This window comes from Gadus morhua, chromosome 18 (assembly GCF_902167405.1).
Source record: "Gadus morhua chromosome 18, gadMor3.0, whole genome shotgun sequence".
Taxonomy (NCBI): domain Eukaryota; kingdom Metazoa; phylum Chordata; class Actinopteri; order Gadiformes; family Gadidae; genus Gadus; species Gadus morhua.
This window is the reverse complement of record NC_044065.1, coordinates 24,223,490-24,241,247: the sequence shown is the minus strand read 5'-3', so window position 1 is coordinate 24,241,247 and position 17,758 is coordinate 24,223,490. Positions and strand designations below refer to the sequence as shown.

Genomic DNA, 17,758 nt, shown 5'->3' with positions numbered 1-17,758 from the left:
CAGAATCAATGGTATCAATAAATAAATAAATAGGAACAGTATGGAAAGGAGAAACAATGTAAACCTGTTGTGTTCACCAGGTCAGGCGGCTGCTTGGGGACTTTGGCGTCCCTATCGCCATCTTCCTCATGGTGGTAGCAGATATTAGCATTGAAGATGTTTACACACAGGTTGGTTCGTTCATTTTGCATTTTTTGTCTCATCCAAGAATCAATCAGACATTAGGTATGTAACGAGTTCAACGAGCGCTGGACACAGGCTTGGCTTCTTCCACCAGGAAGTTCTTTTATTGTCTTTCAAAAACGTGCAACCAAAGACAATTGGACAAAATGTAAATTATATTCTGCTCAACGCGATCTCCGTTGGCGATCGGCTCCTTTCTGCTGCCAATCCTTCCTGGATTCCCCACTCACTACAAGACAAAAGCAGGCACATAAGTACAAACACTCCCTGATTGGCCTGAGTGCCGACACCTGCCCGCACTCAGGTCCAATCCCCCCAGCCAATCCGGTGCTCTCCCAACCTGCCCATACTCCCCCTGCAGGCCAGACGTTGCACGTCCCCCCACACACCCCCACCGCCCGACACAGGCCGGGGTCACATCCGGCCGCCAACTCACTCCCCCCCCCCAGAGCGGGAGAGGAAGTCCGCCACGGCCATCTGCGCCCCAGGCCTGTGCACGACCTGAAAATTAAAGGGGTGCAACGCGAGGTACCACCGGGTGATCCTCGTGTTGACGTCCTTCATGCGGTGGAGCCACTGGAGGGGGGCGTGGTCGGAGTAGAGGGTGAACGCGCGCCCCAGCAGGTAGTAGCGGAGGGCGCCGACCGCCCACCGGATGGCGAGGCACTCCTTTTGCACCGTGCTGTACCGACCCTCCCGGTCTGATAATTTCCGGCTCAGGTACAGCACCGGGCGGTCGACCCCCTCCACCTGCTGGGTCAGGACCGCGCCTAACCCCTATCCGACGCGTCCGTCTGCAGGGAAAAAGGGAGATCAAAGTTAGGAGCACACAGGACCGACTTTCCACAGAGGGCTGTTTTAATAGCCTCAAACGACACCTGACATGGCTCCGACCACTGGACTGTATCTGGGGCTCTCTTACGGGTGAGGTCGGTCAAGGGGCTGGCCAGGTCGGAGAAGTTCGGCACGAACTGCCGATAGTAGCCCGCCAGTCCCAGGAACCGCCTCACCTCCTTTTTGGTCCTGGGCCGAGGGGAGGCCGCGACCGCCGCAGTCTTACCGACCTGCGGCCGGACCTTCCCCCGCCCCAGGTGGAACCCCAGATATTGAATCTCCCTCCGCCCGATCACGCACTTCTTCGGGTTGGCCGTGAATCCCGCCCGTCTCAGCGACTGAAGGACGGCCGCCACCTGCCGCACATGCTGCTCCCACGTTCCGCTATAGATAACAATGTCATCAATGTAGGCAGCAGCATACGCGGCGTGGGGCCGTAACACCCGGTCCATCAGCCGCTGAAACGTGGCCGGGGCCCCGAACAACCCGAACGGAAGCACCTTAAACTGGTAGAGACCGAGCGGAGTGGAGAAGGCTGTTTTTTCCCGGGCTGCTGGAGACAACGGAATCTGCCAGTAGCCCTTCGTGCAGTCCAGGGTCGTATAATATTTGGCCATGCCAAGCCGGTCCACTAGCTCGTCGATCCGAGGCATTGGGTAGGCATCGAACTTTGACACCGCATTCACCCTACGGTAGTCTACACAGAACCGGACAGACCCGTCCGGCTTCCCCACCAGCACGACGGGACTGCACCAGTCACTGTGAGACTCCTCGACCACGCCCAACTCCAACATGGTTGCCAATTCGCGCCGCACCACATCTTGTTTGGGGACGGGGAGCCTGTAGGGGCGTGTCCACACCGTTAAACCTGGCTGCGTCTCGATGTTGTGAGTAATTAGAGGGGTGCAACCGGGCAGGGGCGAACCGGAGTTGCAGACCGGCAACGTCCCGTGCCTGACTCTCTAAGAGACCCTCGCCCTGACCGACCGGGGGGGTGGGGCCTAGGCTAGGGACGTCCGGCCCAAACTCCTCCTTCTCCGGTAACGTCGACGCAAACGCGACAGGGACCGCATCGTTCCACCTCTTTAGGAGGTTGATGTTGTAGACCTGCTTGCTTTCGCCCCTGTCCGTGCGCGCCACCTCGTAATCTACGTCCCCAACCCGCCGTGTGACCACAAAGGGCCCTTGCCACTTCGCGAGTAATTTGGTGCTAGAGGTGGGCAACAGAACGAGGACCTTATCCCCGGTGTAAGATCGCGTAATCTAGTCCCTCTGTCGTACAGGCGTTTCTGATTCTCCTGGGCTTGGTGCAAATGCTCACGTGACATTACCCCGAGTGAGTGGAGCTTTGCACGCAAGTCCATGACGTACTGGATTTCGTTTTTACTGTCGCTGGACCCCTCCTCCCAGGTTTCTTTAATGAGGTCCAGGACGCCCCTGGGCCTGCGCCCATAGAGCAACTTGAATGGGGAAAACCCCGTGGAAGCCTGAGGAACTTCCCGCACCGCAAACAACAGAGGGTCTAGCCATTGATGCCAATTTCGAGCATCCTCCAGTACAAACTTCCGGATCATGGACTTTGACGTCCGGTTAAACCTCTCGCACAAGCTGTCAGTGGCTGGGTGATAGACGCTCGTGTGGATGGCCTTGACCTTCAACAACCCGTAAAGTTCCTTCATCGTGCGTGACATGAAATTGGTGCCCTGGTCAGTGAGAATCTCTTTCGGGATTCCCACCCGCGATATGACATGAAACAACGCCTGCGCAACACTCTTCGCAGAGATGTTGCGCAATGGAATTGCTTCCGGGTATCGGGTGCGTAGTCGATCAGGACCAACACAAATCGATACCCTTGTGAGGAACGTTCTAATGGCCCGATAATGTCCATGCCCACGCGGTCGAATGGGGCCTCCCCCAGAGGAAGGGGCCGCAAGGGAGCCCTGGGAATGGCGGGGGGATTCACCAGCTGGCACTCGGGGCAGGAGGCGCACCACCTACGCACTTCCGCCCGAATCCCCGGCCAATAGAATCGAGTCATTATCCGGTTTAGTGTCTTCTCGTACCCCAAATGGCCCGCCATTGGGTTGTAATGCGCCGCCTGGAAAATCATTTCCCGGCGGCTCCTGGGTACCAGCAACTGGGTAAAAATCTCCTCACTCTCGGTGTCACGACCCACCCGATAAAGCCTATCCCTAACGACCACAAAGTGTGGGTAAGTCAGCACTGCGTCTGGCTGTACCCTCGAACCATCAATAGCAATCACTTGGTCGAAGGCTGAGCGTAAAGTAGCATCACGAGACTGCTCGAGGGGGAAATCGTCCACCGGTGGGAAGCTCGGCGCTCGGACCTCGGGTTGAGAACCTCCCGCCTCCTCCCCCGATTCCTGATCAGCGTCGGACGCCCTTGCATCGGCGCAGAACACGGCGCATGACCTACATGTCCCTATCTGTCGTGTCCGCACCCCCGTAGTCTCGCTAACCGCCCCTGGAAACCCAGCCCAATCTAACCCTAGAATCAGGGGGTGCGTGAGGCTCGGACTAACCGCCGCCTTGACTCTATGCGTTTTCCCCCCATAATGAATTTCGATAGGGACCAAGGGATACGTGTGAACATCCCCGTGTATACATCTCACCGAAACGCTCGATGCCTCTATCAATGCCTCGGACCGCACCAGGCGCTGGTGGATCATGGTCTGCATGCAGCCCGAGTCCAACAGCGCCTGGTGCGTACCCCGCTGTATCCTCACCGGGATACGGTACGCCTCGCCGGGACCGTGGGGAGGAGACGGGGCACCGGTGACGCGGATGACCTGACCCACCTCCATCATAGGGCACTCCCGCCGGAAGTGGCCAGGCCGCCCGCACCGCCAGCACCCCTCCCCTGCCGCCTGAGCGCCCGTCTGTGGAGTGGGGCTGGGAGGCGACTCATGTGCCCGCTCTGGAACGCCCCCCCATCTCGCCCTCGGCGCCGGGGTTGGTCTGTCCCGCCGTGGGGCAGCCGCACCGGTACGTGGGCTCGGTGTCGGTGTCGCTGGCCCGCTGGTGGTGGCTGCAGGTGGCTCTCCGCCAGGACGACCGCGGCGGAGAGACTCTCGGGTCAGTGGTATCGGACCCAGGCGGAGGTCCTAGACGGCAGCCAGTCCACGAACCTCTCCAGGGCCACTTGCTCCACCAAGTCCTCTGCCGTGTTCCGGTCTGGGACCAGCCACCTCCTTGCCTGGTCCATCAGCTGCTGGGCGAAGGCGAAGGGTCGGTCGCCCTCACGGAAGGCCAGAGCCCGAAAACGCCGGCGATGTTCCTCCGGGTAGAGGCCCAGCCGGTCTCGGATGGCCCTGGTGATGGCGTCGTAGTCTCGCTGGGCCCCAGCCGGCAGACTGTGGGCCGTAAGCTGCACCTTTCCTGTAAGAAGCGGCAGGAGACGGTGCGCCCACTCCGGGCGGGGCCACCCTGAGACCTCGGCCACCCCCTGGAAGGTCTCGATGAAGGCTTCCGCGTCGTCTGCCTCCCCCATCTTCGGGACGTGTATGTGTGTAGCGGGTCCCGCCCCCCGGGGTCCTTCGCCGTGTCCGCCGGAGGCGAGGAGCTCCCGGAGCATGGCCCGATCGGCGGCCAAGGATTGTGCCAGGTCCGTGAGCGCCTCGTTCTGCGCCTGGTGGAGCTGGCCTTGTCTCTCCGCCATCTGGGCTAGGTGCCCGAGCACGTTTCCCAATGGGGACTGGTCCATTTCTGTGCGCTCGCCCCACGTTGGGCGCCACTGTAACGAGTTCAACGAGCGCTGGACACAGGCTTGGCTTCTTCCACCAGGAAGTTCTTTTATTGTCTTTCAAAAACGTGCAACCAAAGACAATTGGACAAAATGTAAATTATATTCTGCTCAACGCGATCTCCGTTGGCGATCGGCTCCTTTCTGCTGCCAATCCTTCCTGGATTCCCCACTCACTACAAGACAAAAGCAGGCACATAAGTACAAACACTCCCTGATTGGCCTGAGTGCCGACACCTGCCCGCACTCAGGTCCAATCCCCCCAGCCAATCCGGTGCTCTCCCAACCTGCCCATACTCCCCCTGCAGGCCAGACGTCGCACGTCCCCCCACAAGGTACAAAATCTAAAGGAGGGAGCAAGTTCAGCAAGTACATCAATTATTTTTCTATCGATGACTATGGACTGAAGTTGGTTGATTGTGCTCTATATTGTGCCGAGGCTGGGACCCGCTATCTGGCCTAGTGATGGTTCGTTCACGACCGAATCAATTCGAATGAACGAATCTTTATCTGATTCGTCGATCTCGTTCGTTTCGTTCGTTCTCAGACTCGACTCCTCCCAGACCCACTAGTCGCTGACTCGCTGTTCGTTCACTGACTATGAGTGGTGAAGAGGGAAGAGGCTTAGTGATAATATGATTCAATATCAGTGAAATGATAAATGCATGCTGTCTTTGTACTTTCTGTGTCATGCCGGATTAATCAAATATTTGAATGTCTCGGAAATTAGTCTCATTCTTTCCTGGTTCGTTCTCCACCCGGGACCCCCACCATCATTGCTAAATCAAATCTATTATCTTGCTGATATGTTAAACATCCAATAATCAACTATACCCCCCCCATCCCGCTGCATTTGGTTCAAGTTGTTATATTGATTGATGACCGACTTCCAGGATCGATTGAGAATTAAAACGAGGGAGGAGCTGACTCTGACTGACTCAACTGAGAACCGTGCATTCCATGATTCGATTCACCGCTACCGGAAACTCGACTGAACGAACGAACGATTCTGAACGACTCTTCTTGGCGAACTGACCGACGCGAACTGAATCAGGAAAAGAATCATTGGATCCATCACTAATCTGGCCGTGATGCCTTTCTGAAAATCGTATTCCCATCGGCCACTCTTCTTGGTGCCCCGCGCTCTGCCCGTTTTGTTTTTTAATTTCCCCCCTGCCTCTCTGCCCTCTCCTGTCCAGTCCGCCCCGGCAACGGGATTTTAGTACTTTATTGGTCAACACAACAGTAGGTGTGTTTCCATCCCCCTGATTTTATGCGAACTTTGAAGTATCGAATCAGTAAACGGTGATGGAAACACCAAAATTCGCATAAAAATCCTCTAATTCGCAAAAAAGTTTATCCGCACGCTTGAGGTGGTTTTTGAGAAAAGCGAAAGAGAGTAAATTCACCAAATGGGAGATGGAAACACACTTTTCGAAACAGCTGTGACGTAGCGAACTTTGAACCCACAGGACTGACAGTCTTTCCAATTTCCGCATATTGACCGGCCATAGCAACCCTGTCGACATCAACGTGTAACGTCATCTCCCTCAGTGATGTTGCTAGGTACGCGTCCTGCGTCCCTGACGCATTAAAATCTGAAAGGACGCACTAAACTCACTATCCATGCGTCCCGGGGACGCATCTCATTTTCCCCATGAAAAACGATACATTGTGAACATTAAACAACTCGTGTTTAATCACAGTAACTGGCCAAAGAAACCTTCTTGTGAGCAGATCGGACAAGCGCTGTTTCAACCCTCTGCGCATGTACTCGGCGCAGATGTGATCCCCTGTACAAGGTATCGCGACATACTAATTTAGCCGCTACCAAAACAACTAGCTCGTCACCGCTGATTTCATTTCAACAATTAAAAATACGAACTTCATAGTAAATAAACCCACGTTTCCACTGCTCGATGCTGTGCTCATTCGTGTCGAATGAGCAAATCAAACAGGATTTTTTTGCAATCCTTCTGATTGAATATATGTACATTTATGACAAAATCGTGAGGACTAGGCTTGTGACACACACACACACACACACACACAAATGTGGCGCTCGCGCGGTAATAGCTCATTGGCGCCACCTAGTGATCATTATGTGCAAATGCACAGCCTCTCATTAAAATGACTTAGGGGTCATTTGACCCCTCTTGCGGCGCTAGGAGTAAGTAAAAATGGCCCGGCGTTTCTAGTGTTAAACATGAACGGTTGAGTACTCCAGCTCTAACCATATCATACCACCATCAAGGAGTTTAACACTATTAATTTAATTTAAGAAATAGAATAATAATAAAAAAGAAACACATTTTTTAAACTGGGGAGTCGGGACCCATTGAATTTCTCAGGGACCCACCCAACTCGCCACCTGTGGGTCCCGGGGACTCACTACATTGAAAACCTATCAACATCACTGCTCCCTATTGTGCTCTCAAACAACGTTACGTGTTCAAGAAACGACGTATCTATTTTTAACCGTTTGTATATCCTTCAAACATATCCTTTAATTACGTACATCGAACAGATGGCCAATGTAAATACTAGATACGTGTGGACCGAAAAAGAGATTAAACTATTCCTTGCTCTCATCCAAGAAAAGAACCTAACAGCTATTTTAGATGGAAAACAACAACGACAATAGTGGAACGTAATTCCACTATTTATCAGGACCTAAGAGAGAGATGATGTTACTAAAAGGATACAAGCCCTGGAATGTGTTGAGGAGTAAGTGGAAAGCTCTCAAACAACGATACATCTTTTCTACTTCTACCATTTATTACAGACACTTATTGGCATTCTTTTTTTGCCTACAGCGCCACCTCCAGGCAGAACTAGGGTAGTTACCCGTTCAAACCACTTGATGGAAACGCACCTAATTCGAATTACTTTTTTGAGAACTTTCTAAAGATTCGCATCACCTTTTAGATGGAAATGCAGCTAGTAACGTTATCAACAAGTGTGACCAATAAAAATGCAAGCGTTAAAGAGCTCTCGTTGACGGGTTACCCAATCCGTAAAGCAGCCATCTCAAAGGTCGATGTGACAAATGTAAGTGTTCGAAAAAGATAAACAAATAGTTGTTTTCTGAATCAAATACCTTTGGAGTAGCTTAGCTCTTTAATTGATCAAGTAATGCGGTAGCATCCAAACAAACTACATATTCTTATGCATATCTGAAGTTCTAGTGCAGCAGTGCTTTTTGCTGCACTCTGAAAGAAAACTGCTTAGAATCAGCAAGTCATGCCTCCGCTAGTGCTGCCATATTGAGCCAGATTTCCCGCCCAATCTGGCAACACTGGCGGCCCCCTGACTGTGACATCACGTAATTTAAACTTTTAACAAAAAAGTGTTACACTGTTTATTAAAAAGGCATTAATGCTTTTAGAAATGGATTCATCGATTTAAGTTAAATTAAAATCATGTTTTTAACTTAAGGTCTTATTCCTGGCCTGATAGCGTCGATAATGTCTGCTCAGAACCTGACCCTGCCCCTGCTATAAACATGGTGGCTTCAATGACAAACATGAGGTGGTTCATGTCATGATTTTTTATATATTGTTCTGCAACTTTTGTTGTCCAAAATATCACGTTACGTTTACACTGGGCCGGCTATTTTCACAATCGGCCATTTCACCTGCTACTTTTTCAAAAATAACATTGTGCACACGAAAGTTTTCGTTTACACTAACTTGTGTAAAAATGGCGTCAGGAAATTCCAAAGCTGTAGGTGGCAGTGTAACGAGAAGCTCAAGCCCACGTTAAGCCAATCAGAATCCTAAATGAAAATGGAAACATAGTTTACTTTTGGCGCAGGTGCACACTGTGACGTCGGCTGCCTAAAACTCAGTTTTTCTCAGTTTACATGCAAACATGAAACCATAGTTTTCTAAAAACTCCACTCTGGCCAAAGTTTTTAGAAGGTTTTCAGTGGCAAATTCTCAGTTTGCGTGTAAAAGAAGGGCATAAACAAAGGGAAATGTCTCAGTTTTTCAAAATAACCATGAACGTGTAAACTGGGTCTAAACCAACTCACACACAAACACACAAAAACACAAACAAATACACACGTAATCAATGACAGGAGTTTGTGTATGTGAATACTAGCCTGTTTGTGTTGGATAGAAACTGGTGGTTCCAAAGGGCCTTACGGTGTCCAACCCAGCCCAGCGCGGCTGGCTCATCAACCCCTTTGGGGAGCACAAGGCCTTCCCCGTGTGGGTCATGTTCGCCTGTTGCGTTCCTGCCATCCTCGTCTTCATCCTCATCTTCCTCGAGTCGCAGATCACCACGTGAGTCATCACCAGTGCTTAATTTGTAAGGTGGGAGGTCCCGGAACCCAGAGGGGGGGTGGATCCGGCGTTTTAGTACCAGGAGCAGTACATACTTCCGCAATCCACCAGTGCTCAGCGGCCAAGCCTGGTATTGCAGCTGTTTAAGCGGGCCCCTCGATTCATGGAGTCCCAGAAGTTGATATCGTCGTTCACTCCAATACAAGTGAGGAACAGGAATGTGTCTCGGCAAAAAAATTCTGGATATTAATCAAAGGCTCATAAACATCATTATACCATCTTCCAAAAATTGTAAGTTTTCTCTTTTCAAAACGCCAGCTCAAGCGTTTTATTTTCTTGACGTATTTTTTCCAGGAGAAGGAGGGGTGGGCAGCTGAAAGTAGTCGCAGTGAAAGAAATGTTGTTTCGGCCCGGCATAATAATTGTTAAATAATAATTGTTGTCCAGATGGCAGGAGTGTAATTTAAAGATCACAAATATAGAATCATCTAGGGGGTTATGAACTTATACTTCCATGGTCTGTAAACAATGTGACTGTGCTCGCTTAGACCTCTCGCTTATGATGCTACAATGCTAGTTAACGAGAATATTTCGTCATGCACTATGGCGTGGCTAGGCGCCCATGACGCGGAAGCAAATCTCACCTTGATGTTGCCCTGCGCCATTGAGCAGTTTTCATAGGAATGAATGGGCGGCCTTGTTATAGTCTGCTGTCCTTTCTTTAATAGGTCCATGCTTAGTACGGGGGTTAGAGGTAATTAGGGCTGCAACAACGAATCTATAAAATCGCTAAAAATCGATTACTAAAAGCGTTGAATTTGGTCATAGATTCGTTGAGTCGCGCGATTAATATGTCACTCGTAGGCGCAGCACTGTTTACAGCTAGCCGCCGACAGGTTGATTCATGGTTCATGCACGCCCACAGCGAGCTTTAGTGTGAGCGACCACAGCTTGTATTTTGGTCATATCTTATCACTGGACTATATAAAAGTGTTGTACCTTCACTGTATTTGGCTTAAAAAAACTCCTTCAACTCAGTATCCGTCTAGTCCATCCAAAAACTCTGTCAGCTGCTGCTGCAGACGGTGTGCCGACGGGCTCGGAGTCGGCACTGTGTGCATCAACAGTCATTCAAAGCAGCGGTAGTAATCACACAACCGGACGGTGTAGAAAGTCCCGTCAGTTAAAAATAGTAATCCAGTTTTTAAATCCACGTTAAAATCGGCAGGATATAGAGCTAGTTAGCTTAAAAAAAAAGCAGCTAACAGTGTCAAATGTGATGTGTTCAGGTCGGCTCAGTAATATGATTAATGTGTTGAGATTTTGCGAAAAGCAAAATAAAAATATTTTAATATTGCTTTTCCCAGCAATATTAAAATAAGTAGTAAAGATGGAATTATGACCTGTTTAACGGCCTATCTTGTGTTATGATCATCTTATCAGCAATTAAAGCAATAATACAAGTTCTATTTTAACAAAATAATAGAAAAGTATCAATAGTGGTTTCAATAACGACTTGGTTCGGTAAGGAGTCTCGAAAATGGTATCAATATCAATAAAAATTAACGATCTCCTGTCATCTGAGAGAAATTAAGATGATTTAATTTATTTTTAACCGTTAGTATTTAGCGTTTGAAGAGCTTATCGGTTAACCATGTACATCCCTTATATACTTTAGGGCCTAGGCTATATATATAAATGTATATCATACATTGTATGTTCTTTTTGTGTTATCCCAGTTATGTTTTTTTATCATTTAATATTACTTTTAATAGTTCCGGAACTTTGGAGTAATAACCTGGTGTTTTTACACTTCAGTCAGCACTGTGAATTTTAAGTAATGGTCAGTTTTTGAATAAAGGTGCGGCAATTAAAATCTTTATTTTTTTATCCGATTAATCGAAAAAAAATAATCGACCGATTAATCGATTATTAAAATAATCGTTAGTTGCAGCCCTAAAAATACACTGCCTACTAGGGTTGTGCCGATGGACGATGTCATCGTCCATCGTGATGTCTGACTGGCATCACGATGGAGGGCCACCATCGTGATGGCACGCGCCCCCACTCCCCCCCCTTCAGAAACACACTAAACCTAGTCTCTTATATAGTTAACCTAAATACTTTGCAGGGATTGCTCTGTAAATTTAATTGAGAATATAACTGATGCATATGCATGCTATTTTAAATACGGCGGCCTTTGCCAGAGACGTGACGTGTTAGTCCTCCGCGATCTGATCGCATTTCTCGAGGCGGATTACACAGTGCCATGTCGCCAAACTATGATTGTGCGACTGGAGAAAATGTACAGCGAAGCAGAAGCCTCCCTCCGTGCGATCCTGTCCTTAGCAGAGAAAGTTGCCATCACCGCCAATGCTTGGAAAGCATTGATTACGGTGTCGTGCGTGATCGTGACTTTTTTACTGACTGGGTTGTGCAGAGTGCGATCCTGCAGACCCGCTCAATTCCAGAGAGGCACACTGCGCGAAACATGAATTTACGAATCCAAATATTTATTTAAAAATGTATGTGTGTGTGTGTTCAATTGAATGGTTTCATATCTTCAACAAATTCCGTTGGAAAGAGGAGGCGCACAGGATCAATATCCTAAGAGTTAGTCGACCGACGCTGAAACATTTTGCTGATTGTAAATTGACATGAGATATTGTAAACGTTCACAATCCTGCTCTGTGATATTCAATTTATCATAATTTCTATTAACTTGGGGTAGTGTTGGGGTAGTTACTCCAATAAAGTAATTAGTTACTTATTACTAGTTACTTCTGTAAATTGTAATGAGATTACTTTACTAGTTACTGCATTTGAAAAGTAACTTCACTACTTATTACTTTACTTTCCCGTTTCTTAATTTACTGTAGATACATCATGGACAAACATCATTGCCCTATCATCACTTGTGTTTATTGTATAAATCTATACAAAATAGCATATAATACCATATGAAAGAACAACATCCCTGTCTGTCCCCATCCAAGCAGACCATTAAAATATATTGAAGGATACTTGTGGCATGTTAATGCAATAATTTGGGGGGAATTTAGTTGAACTAAGTAATTTAATTTGTCATAATGTAAGATACAACTCCGTCGTGTAGGATGCCCTCTTGTCTACTTTCAAGACTCCAGAAAGTAAGAGTTTGCTTGGATTTTCCCAGTGTAGTTTGAAAAATGCACCCCCTGCCGGAGACTTTCATTAGTTGATGCTGCAATTTTGTCCCGCCCACGGACGCTCTGCTTCATAAGGATACAAATCACTTTTGCTACACTTGTACCACATAGACGTGTTGCAAAAGTATCTGCAAGAAAAACAACAGCTGAGACTCGTAGCAGCAGATTCGAGCAGTTGTATCGATGGACTTGTGCTCGCTCATTAAAATGCTCATAGAACATAGCGATCTGTATAATTTCATTTGTGAGGAAATATTTCGCAGATGTGCAACTTCTGATGCATTAGTTCACATTTGGGTTTACAAATGGAAAACTTTTGTGCATGTTCTCAGATTATGAAACGCGGGTGTGTGAATGTATTTTGAACCAACTGCTCTGCAATGATTGTAGCAAAAGTGTCAAGTGCATGACTCTTTGAAGTTGTGATGCACTGGATAGGATGTGTGCACCTGTAACACAGACTTGTGAACTCGTAGACCCTATTTAGTGTTCACAATGGTAGAAAAAATATTTACGACTTCAAATGTACTGTTACACATTTGTGACTTTAGTGTACGCATACAAAATCTGCAGTTACAGGTGCTAAAGACTTTTGTACAATTACTTTCATACTGCAGACACACAGGCAGCACGCATGCACGCACCACAACAGATCAGAACTTTACACGCAGGCAAACACGGCTTGGGTAACGCGTTAAAGCGCGTTACTATAGTTTAGTAAAGTAGTGGTTACCGATATTTTAAATGTAATGCGTTACATTACTTTGTTACTCAAAAATGTAATATCGTTACTGTAACGCCTCATCATTACCTCGTCATTTTACCAAACATCTCTGCTTTCAATCTTTTCCTCCTCCCTCCCTCCTTCCTCCACGTCCTCTCCTCTCTTTCCTCAATACCCTCACTCAACCTCACCTTCCCTCCTCCTCCTCCCTCCTCATCTCTCCTCCCTCCTCATCTTCCTCTTCCCTCTCCCTCCTCCTCTCCTTCCTCCTCCTCCCCCTCCTCTCTCCTCTCCCCTTCCACTCCTCCTCTCTCCTCCATCCTCCATATCCTTCCTCCTCCCTCCCTCCTCTTCCCTCCTACTCTCCTCCCCCTCCTCCTCTCCCCTCCTCTCCCTCCTCCTCCCTCCTACTCTCCTCTCTCCTCCTCTCCCCTCCTCTCTCTCCTCCCCCTCATCCTCCTTTACCTCCTCCCGTCCCTCCTCCTCTCCTTCCTCCTCCTCCTCCTCCCCTCCCTCCTCCTCTCCCACTCCTCCCCCTCCTCCTCCCCTCCCTCCTCCTCTCCCCTCCTCCCCCTCCTCCTCCCCTCCCTCCTCCTCTCCTTCCTCCTCTACCTCCTCCTCTCCTTCCTCCTCCTCCTCCCCTCCCTCCTCCTCTCCCCTCCTCCTTCCCTCCCTCCTCCTCTCCTTCCTCCTCCTCTCCTTCCTCCTCCTCCTCCTCTCCTTCCTCCTCCTCCTCCCCTCCCTCCTACTCTCCCCTCCTCCCCTTCCTCCTCCCCTGCTGGCAGCCTTATCGTGAGTAAGCCTGAGAGGAAGATGGTGAAGGGCTCAGGCTTCCACTTCGACCTGCTGCTGCTGGTGTCCATGGGTGGGCTGAGCGCCATCTTCGGCATGCCGTGGCTCAGCGCTGCCACCGTGCGCTCCGTCACCCACGCCAACGCCCTCACCGTCATGAGCAAGGGCCCAAAGCCGCAGATCCAGAGGGTCCTGGAGCAGCGGGTCAGCGGGGTCCTGGTGGCGCTGCTGGTCGGTAGGTGGTCCGCTGAGGGGGTCCGGGGTCCTGGTGGGGCTGCTGGTCGGTAGGTGGTCTGCTGGGGGGGTCCGGGGTCCTGGTGGGGCTGCTGGTCGGTAGGTGGTCCGCTGGGGGGGTCAGCGGGGGTCCTGGTGGGGCTGCTGGTCGGTAGGTGGTCCCCTTGGGGGGTTATACCAAAGAGGAAGTACCCCTCTGTGGAAAGAACATTCAGAAGATGAAAGTTTTTGCAATAGTTTAGACTTTAATGCTAACCAAATCCATGAAAAAGTCTGATTTGTCCCTGTCTCTTCAACCCCCAGTCACTCTTTAACTTGCCTGTTCACTCATTCATTGATGATTCACTCGTTCCTGAACTAGTTTGCTCATCCCCCCCCCCAGGCCTGTCCATCCTGATGGAGCCCATACTGAAGATGATCCCCATGTCCGCTCTGTTCGGAATCTTCCTCTACATGGGCATCACCTCGCTGAACGGCATCCAGCTGTGGGACCGCATCCTGCTGCTGTTCATCCCCCAGAAGTACCACCCTGACGATCCCTACGCCACCCAGGTCAGGCCCAGAGCCAGCAGAGGATCTAACGTCGCAGACCTTTTCACTGCTTCTTCTTTCTTAAGATCATTAAGTTCTGCATTGCTTTTTATTGGTTATATCGATTTTGCATTTTGAAATGCTATTATTACTGATTAAAATGTAATATGATGTAATAGTTATAATAACATAGAAGTCACAATTTGTTTATCACTTCTATATTATTCTAACAATAATATCATGTTACAAATACTGCAGGTTTCATTCAGACCCTGTAGAGACAGCCTCGAGTAAATGTTTAATGAGAGTAAGGCCATGGCAAGAGCTACAAGATGTGTACGAGACAAGAGTCAGCCCATATCATTGAGAAGCTACAAATGTTTTATATTGATAAAGTATGGAGGGACGCAAGATGTAGTTTGCCATTTAAGATGATAGCAAGAGGTGTGTGTGTGTGTGTGTTTTTGTGTCCGTGTGTGTGTGTGTCTGTTTGACTATGTGTCCGTGTGTGTGTGTCTGTTTGACTGTGTGTCTGTGTCTGTGTGTCTGTGTCTGTGTGTGTGTCCGTGTTTGTTTCTGTGTCTGTGTGTCTGTGTCTGCGTGTGTGTGTCTGTTTGACTGTGTGTGTGTGTCTGTGTCTGTGTTTGTGTGTGTCTGTGTCTGTGTGTGTGTGTGTGTGTCTGTGTCTGTGTGTCTGTGTGTGTGTGTCTGTGTGTGTCCGTGTTTGTTTCTGTGTCTGTGTGTCTGTGTCTTTGTCTGTTTGACTGTGTGTCTATGTCTGTGTTTCTGTGTGTGTGTGTCTGTGTCTGTGTGTGTGTCCGTGTTTGTTTCTGTGTCTGTGTGCCTGTGTCTGCGTGTGTGTGTCTGTTTGACTGTGTGTCTGTGTGTGTGTGTCTGTGTGTGTGTGTCTGTGTGTCTGTGTCTGTGTGTGTGTGTGTCTGTGTGTCTGCGTGTCTGTGTCTGTGTGTGTGTGTCTGTGTGTATCCGTGTTTGTTTCTGTGTCTGTGTGTCTGTGTCTGTGTGTGTGTCTGTTTGACTGTGTGTCTATGTCTGTGTTTCTGTGTGTGTGTGTGTCTGTGTCTGTGTGTCTGTTTGACTGTGTGTCTGTGTGTGTGTGTCCGTGTTTGATTCCGTCTGTGTCTCTGTGTCTTCCTGTCTGTGTGTCTGTGTCTGTGTGTCTGTGTCTTTGTGTGTGTGTGTCTGTGTCTTTGTGTGTGTGTGTGTGTGTGTGTGCGTGTGTCTGTGTCTGTATTTGTGTGTGTCTGTGTCGTAAACAGGTTAGCACAGCCAGAATGCACGTGTACACGACCATCCAGGTCGTGTGCCTCGGCATTCTGTGGATCGTCAAATCCAGCCCTGCCTCGCTTGCGCTCCCGTTCGTCCTCATCCTCACCATCCCTCTGCGCATGTTCATGACCGGACGACTGTTCACCCCCCTGGAGATGAGATGTGTGAGTCCATGATGCCCACCAGGAGCTTTACATTAGCATGTTATTATCATAGGACACCCATACACTCACCACTGTTGACATTGGACTGGTGTTCTTCAATGGTCCGCTTTGCCAAATATAAATAGTCCAACTACTGATGTTTGGAGGGTTTTATGGTCATTGTTGCACAATGCATTTTTGTGTTATGTCTCTGAAGCTATTCTTTCTTGTATTAGTAAATAGTGTGATGGTTCTCCTTTTTAATATGCAGTTTGTTAATTGAATATATAGCAATGTCTTATTTTTTTAAATACAACTAATAAATTATATTTGTATATATATATATATATATATATATATATATATATATATATATATATATATATATATATATATATATATATATATATATATATATATATACATATATATACTGCCCTAACATACCACATGCATACCTTTAGCATAGAGTGACCATATCACCACCACACCAGTGATCCCCCGCTGACCCTGATTGTCATGTTTGTCTCTAGCTGGATGGAGATGATGCTAAGGTAACATTCGACGAGCAACCCGGACAAGATGTATACTACGAATCTCAGATGCCCTTGTAGACAGAAGAAGATCGGCAACCTAAAAAGGTCTATATGTCCTATTAGTATTTCTGATCATAGATGTTAATTTCTATGCTTAATTTAAAATCACTTCTTTAGTTCTAAAAACGTATTAACTAAAATTAGACATTGTCAAATATAACCCATACAATTACATTTATATGTATTTATCTTTATATATTTTTTTGCCAGACAAACATTTGGAGATCTTTATAATTTGGTAGCAATGCGATTCTCTTTAAAACAGCAGCTTGTTTCTTTCATTTGAATTACAATAGATAGAATAGATAAAATGTGAAAGGTTCAAATTTACCCCTTAATGATGTGTTACCATCTCCCAAATGTACAGAAATGCTATTGTTGTTGTTGATATTGTTGTTGTTGAAAATCGCAGTTTAACACCGAATGTATTCCATACATGTTTGGCACATACAACTCAGCATTACATCTGTAATATTTCAAACTGAAACATTGTGAGGGTTAAAAACGCTTGTTTTATTATGTTCTCAACCTGTGGTAATAAAACTACCTCCTACACAAACAAAGAATGCATTGTTTCAACGTACCTGTATTTAGATTTATGCTCTGGATGGATGAATGGATGTGTTACGTATTTTAAGAATCTAAGCTTCCCTCACTTGTCCACTAGGAAGTAGGACCAAACATATAAGCTGCGTTACCCTCACATAGCCACAAGGGGAGCATGACGTTATTGAAGGCTGCTCCCTCTTCACCTTTAATTGTTACGTATTTTAAGAATCTAAGCTTCCCTCACTTGTCCACTAGGAAGTAGGACCAAACATATAAGCTGCGTTACCCTCACATAGCCACAAGGGGAGCATGACGTTATTGAAGGCTGCTCCCTCTTCACCTTTAATTAAGTGAAGAAGCCGAAGCCATAACGTCACCCCGGCCACGCCCACTAGGCCACGCCCACTGCATAGGCCACACCCACTTGACGTCCTGTACGGAGGACGTCGAGTGAACGCCCCAGAGATTTTCAGCGACACCCGCGAAGGGTCACGGGCCTCTGCCCGTGGCCCATAGTAGCCAGAGTTATTATCTCTCACACGTGTTCTACCAATTCCTAGAATTCCCTCCGTATAGCTTCACTTACCATGCCGAAACATGCCGACGACTTTATAATAGATGAAGTGAGTTAAAGCAACCCGGG

General features: G+C 48.0%; 1 protein-coding gene across 1 annotated transcript in view; it reads left to right on the top strand.

Annotated features, from left to right (window-relative positions):
- Positions 1-17,126, top strand: part of slc4a1b (solute carrier family 4 member 1b (Diego blood group)) — a 32,955-nt gene extending 15,829 nt beyond the window's left edge. The window contains exons 13-18 of the mRNA XM_030340980.1: positions 81-170; positions 8,905-9,071; positions 13,769-14,010; positions 14,392-14,561; positions 15,818-15,991; positions 16,504-17,126. Of these exons, the coding sequence (XP_030196840.1) occupies positions 81-170; positions 8,905-9,071; positions 13,769-14,010; positions 14,392-14,561; positions 15,818-15,991; positions 16,504-16,584 (924 nt within the window). The 3' untranslated portion in view covers positions 16,585-17,126. The remainder of the gene's footprint in view (positions 1-80; positions 171-8,904; positions 9,072-13,768; positions 14,011-14,391; positions 14,562-15,817; positions 15,992-16,503) is intronic.
- Positions 17,127-17,758: the final 632 nt, after the last annotated feature.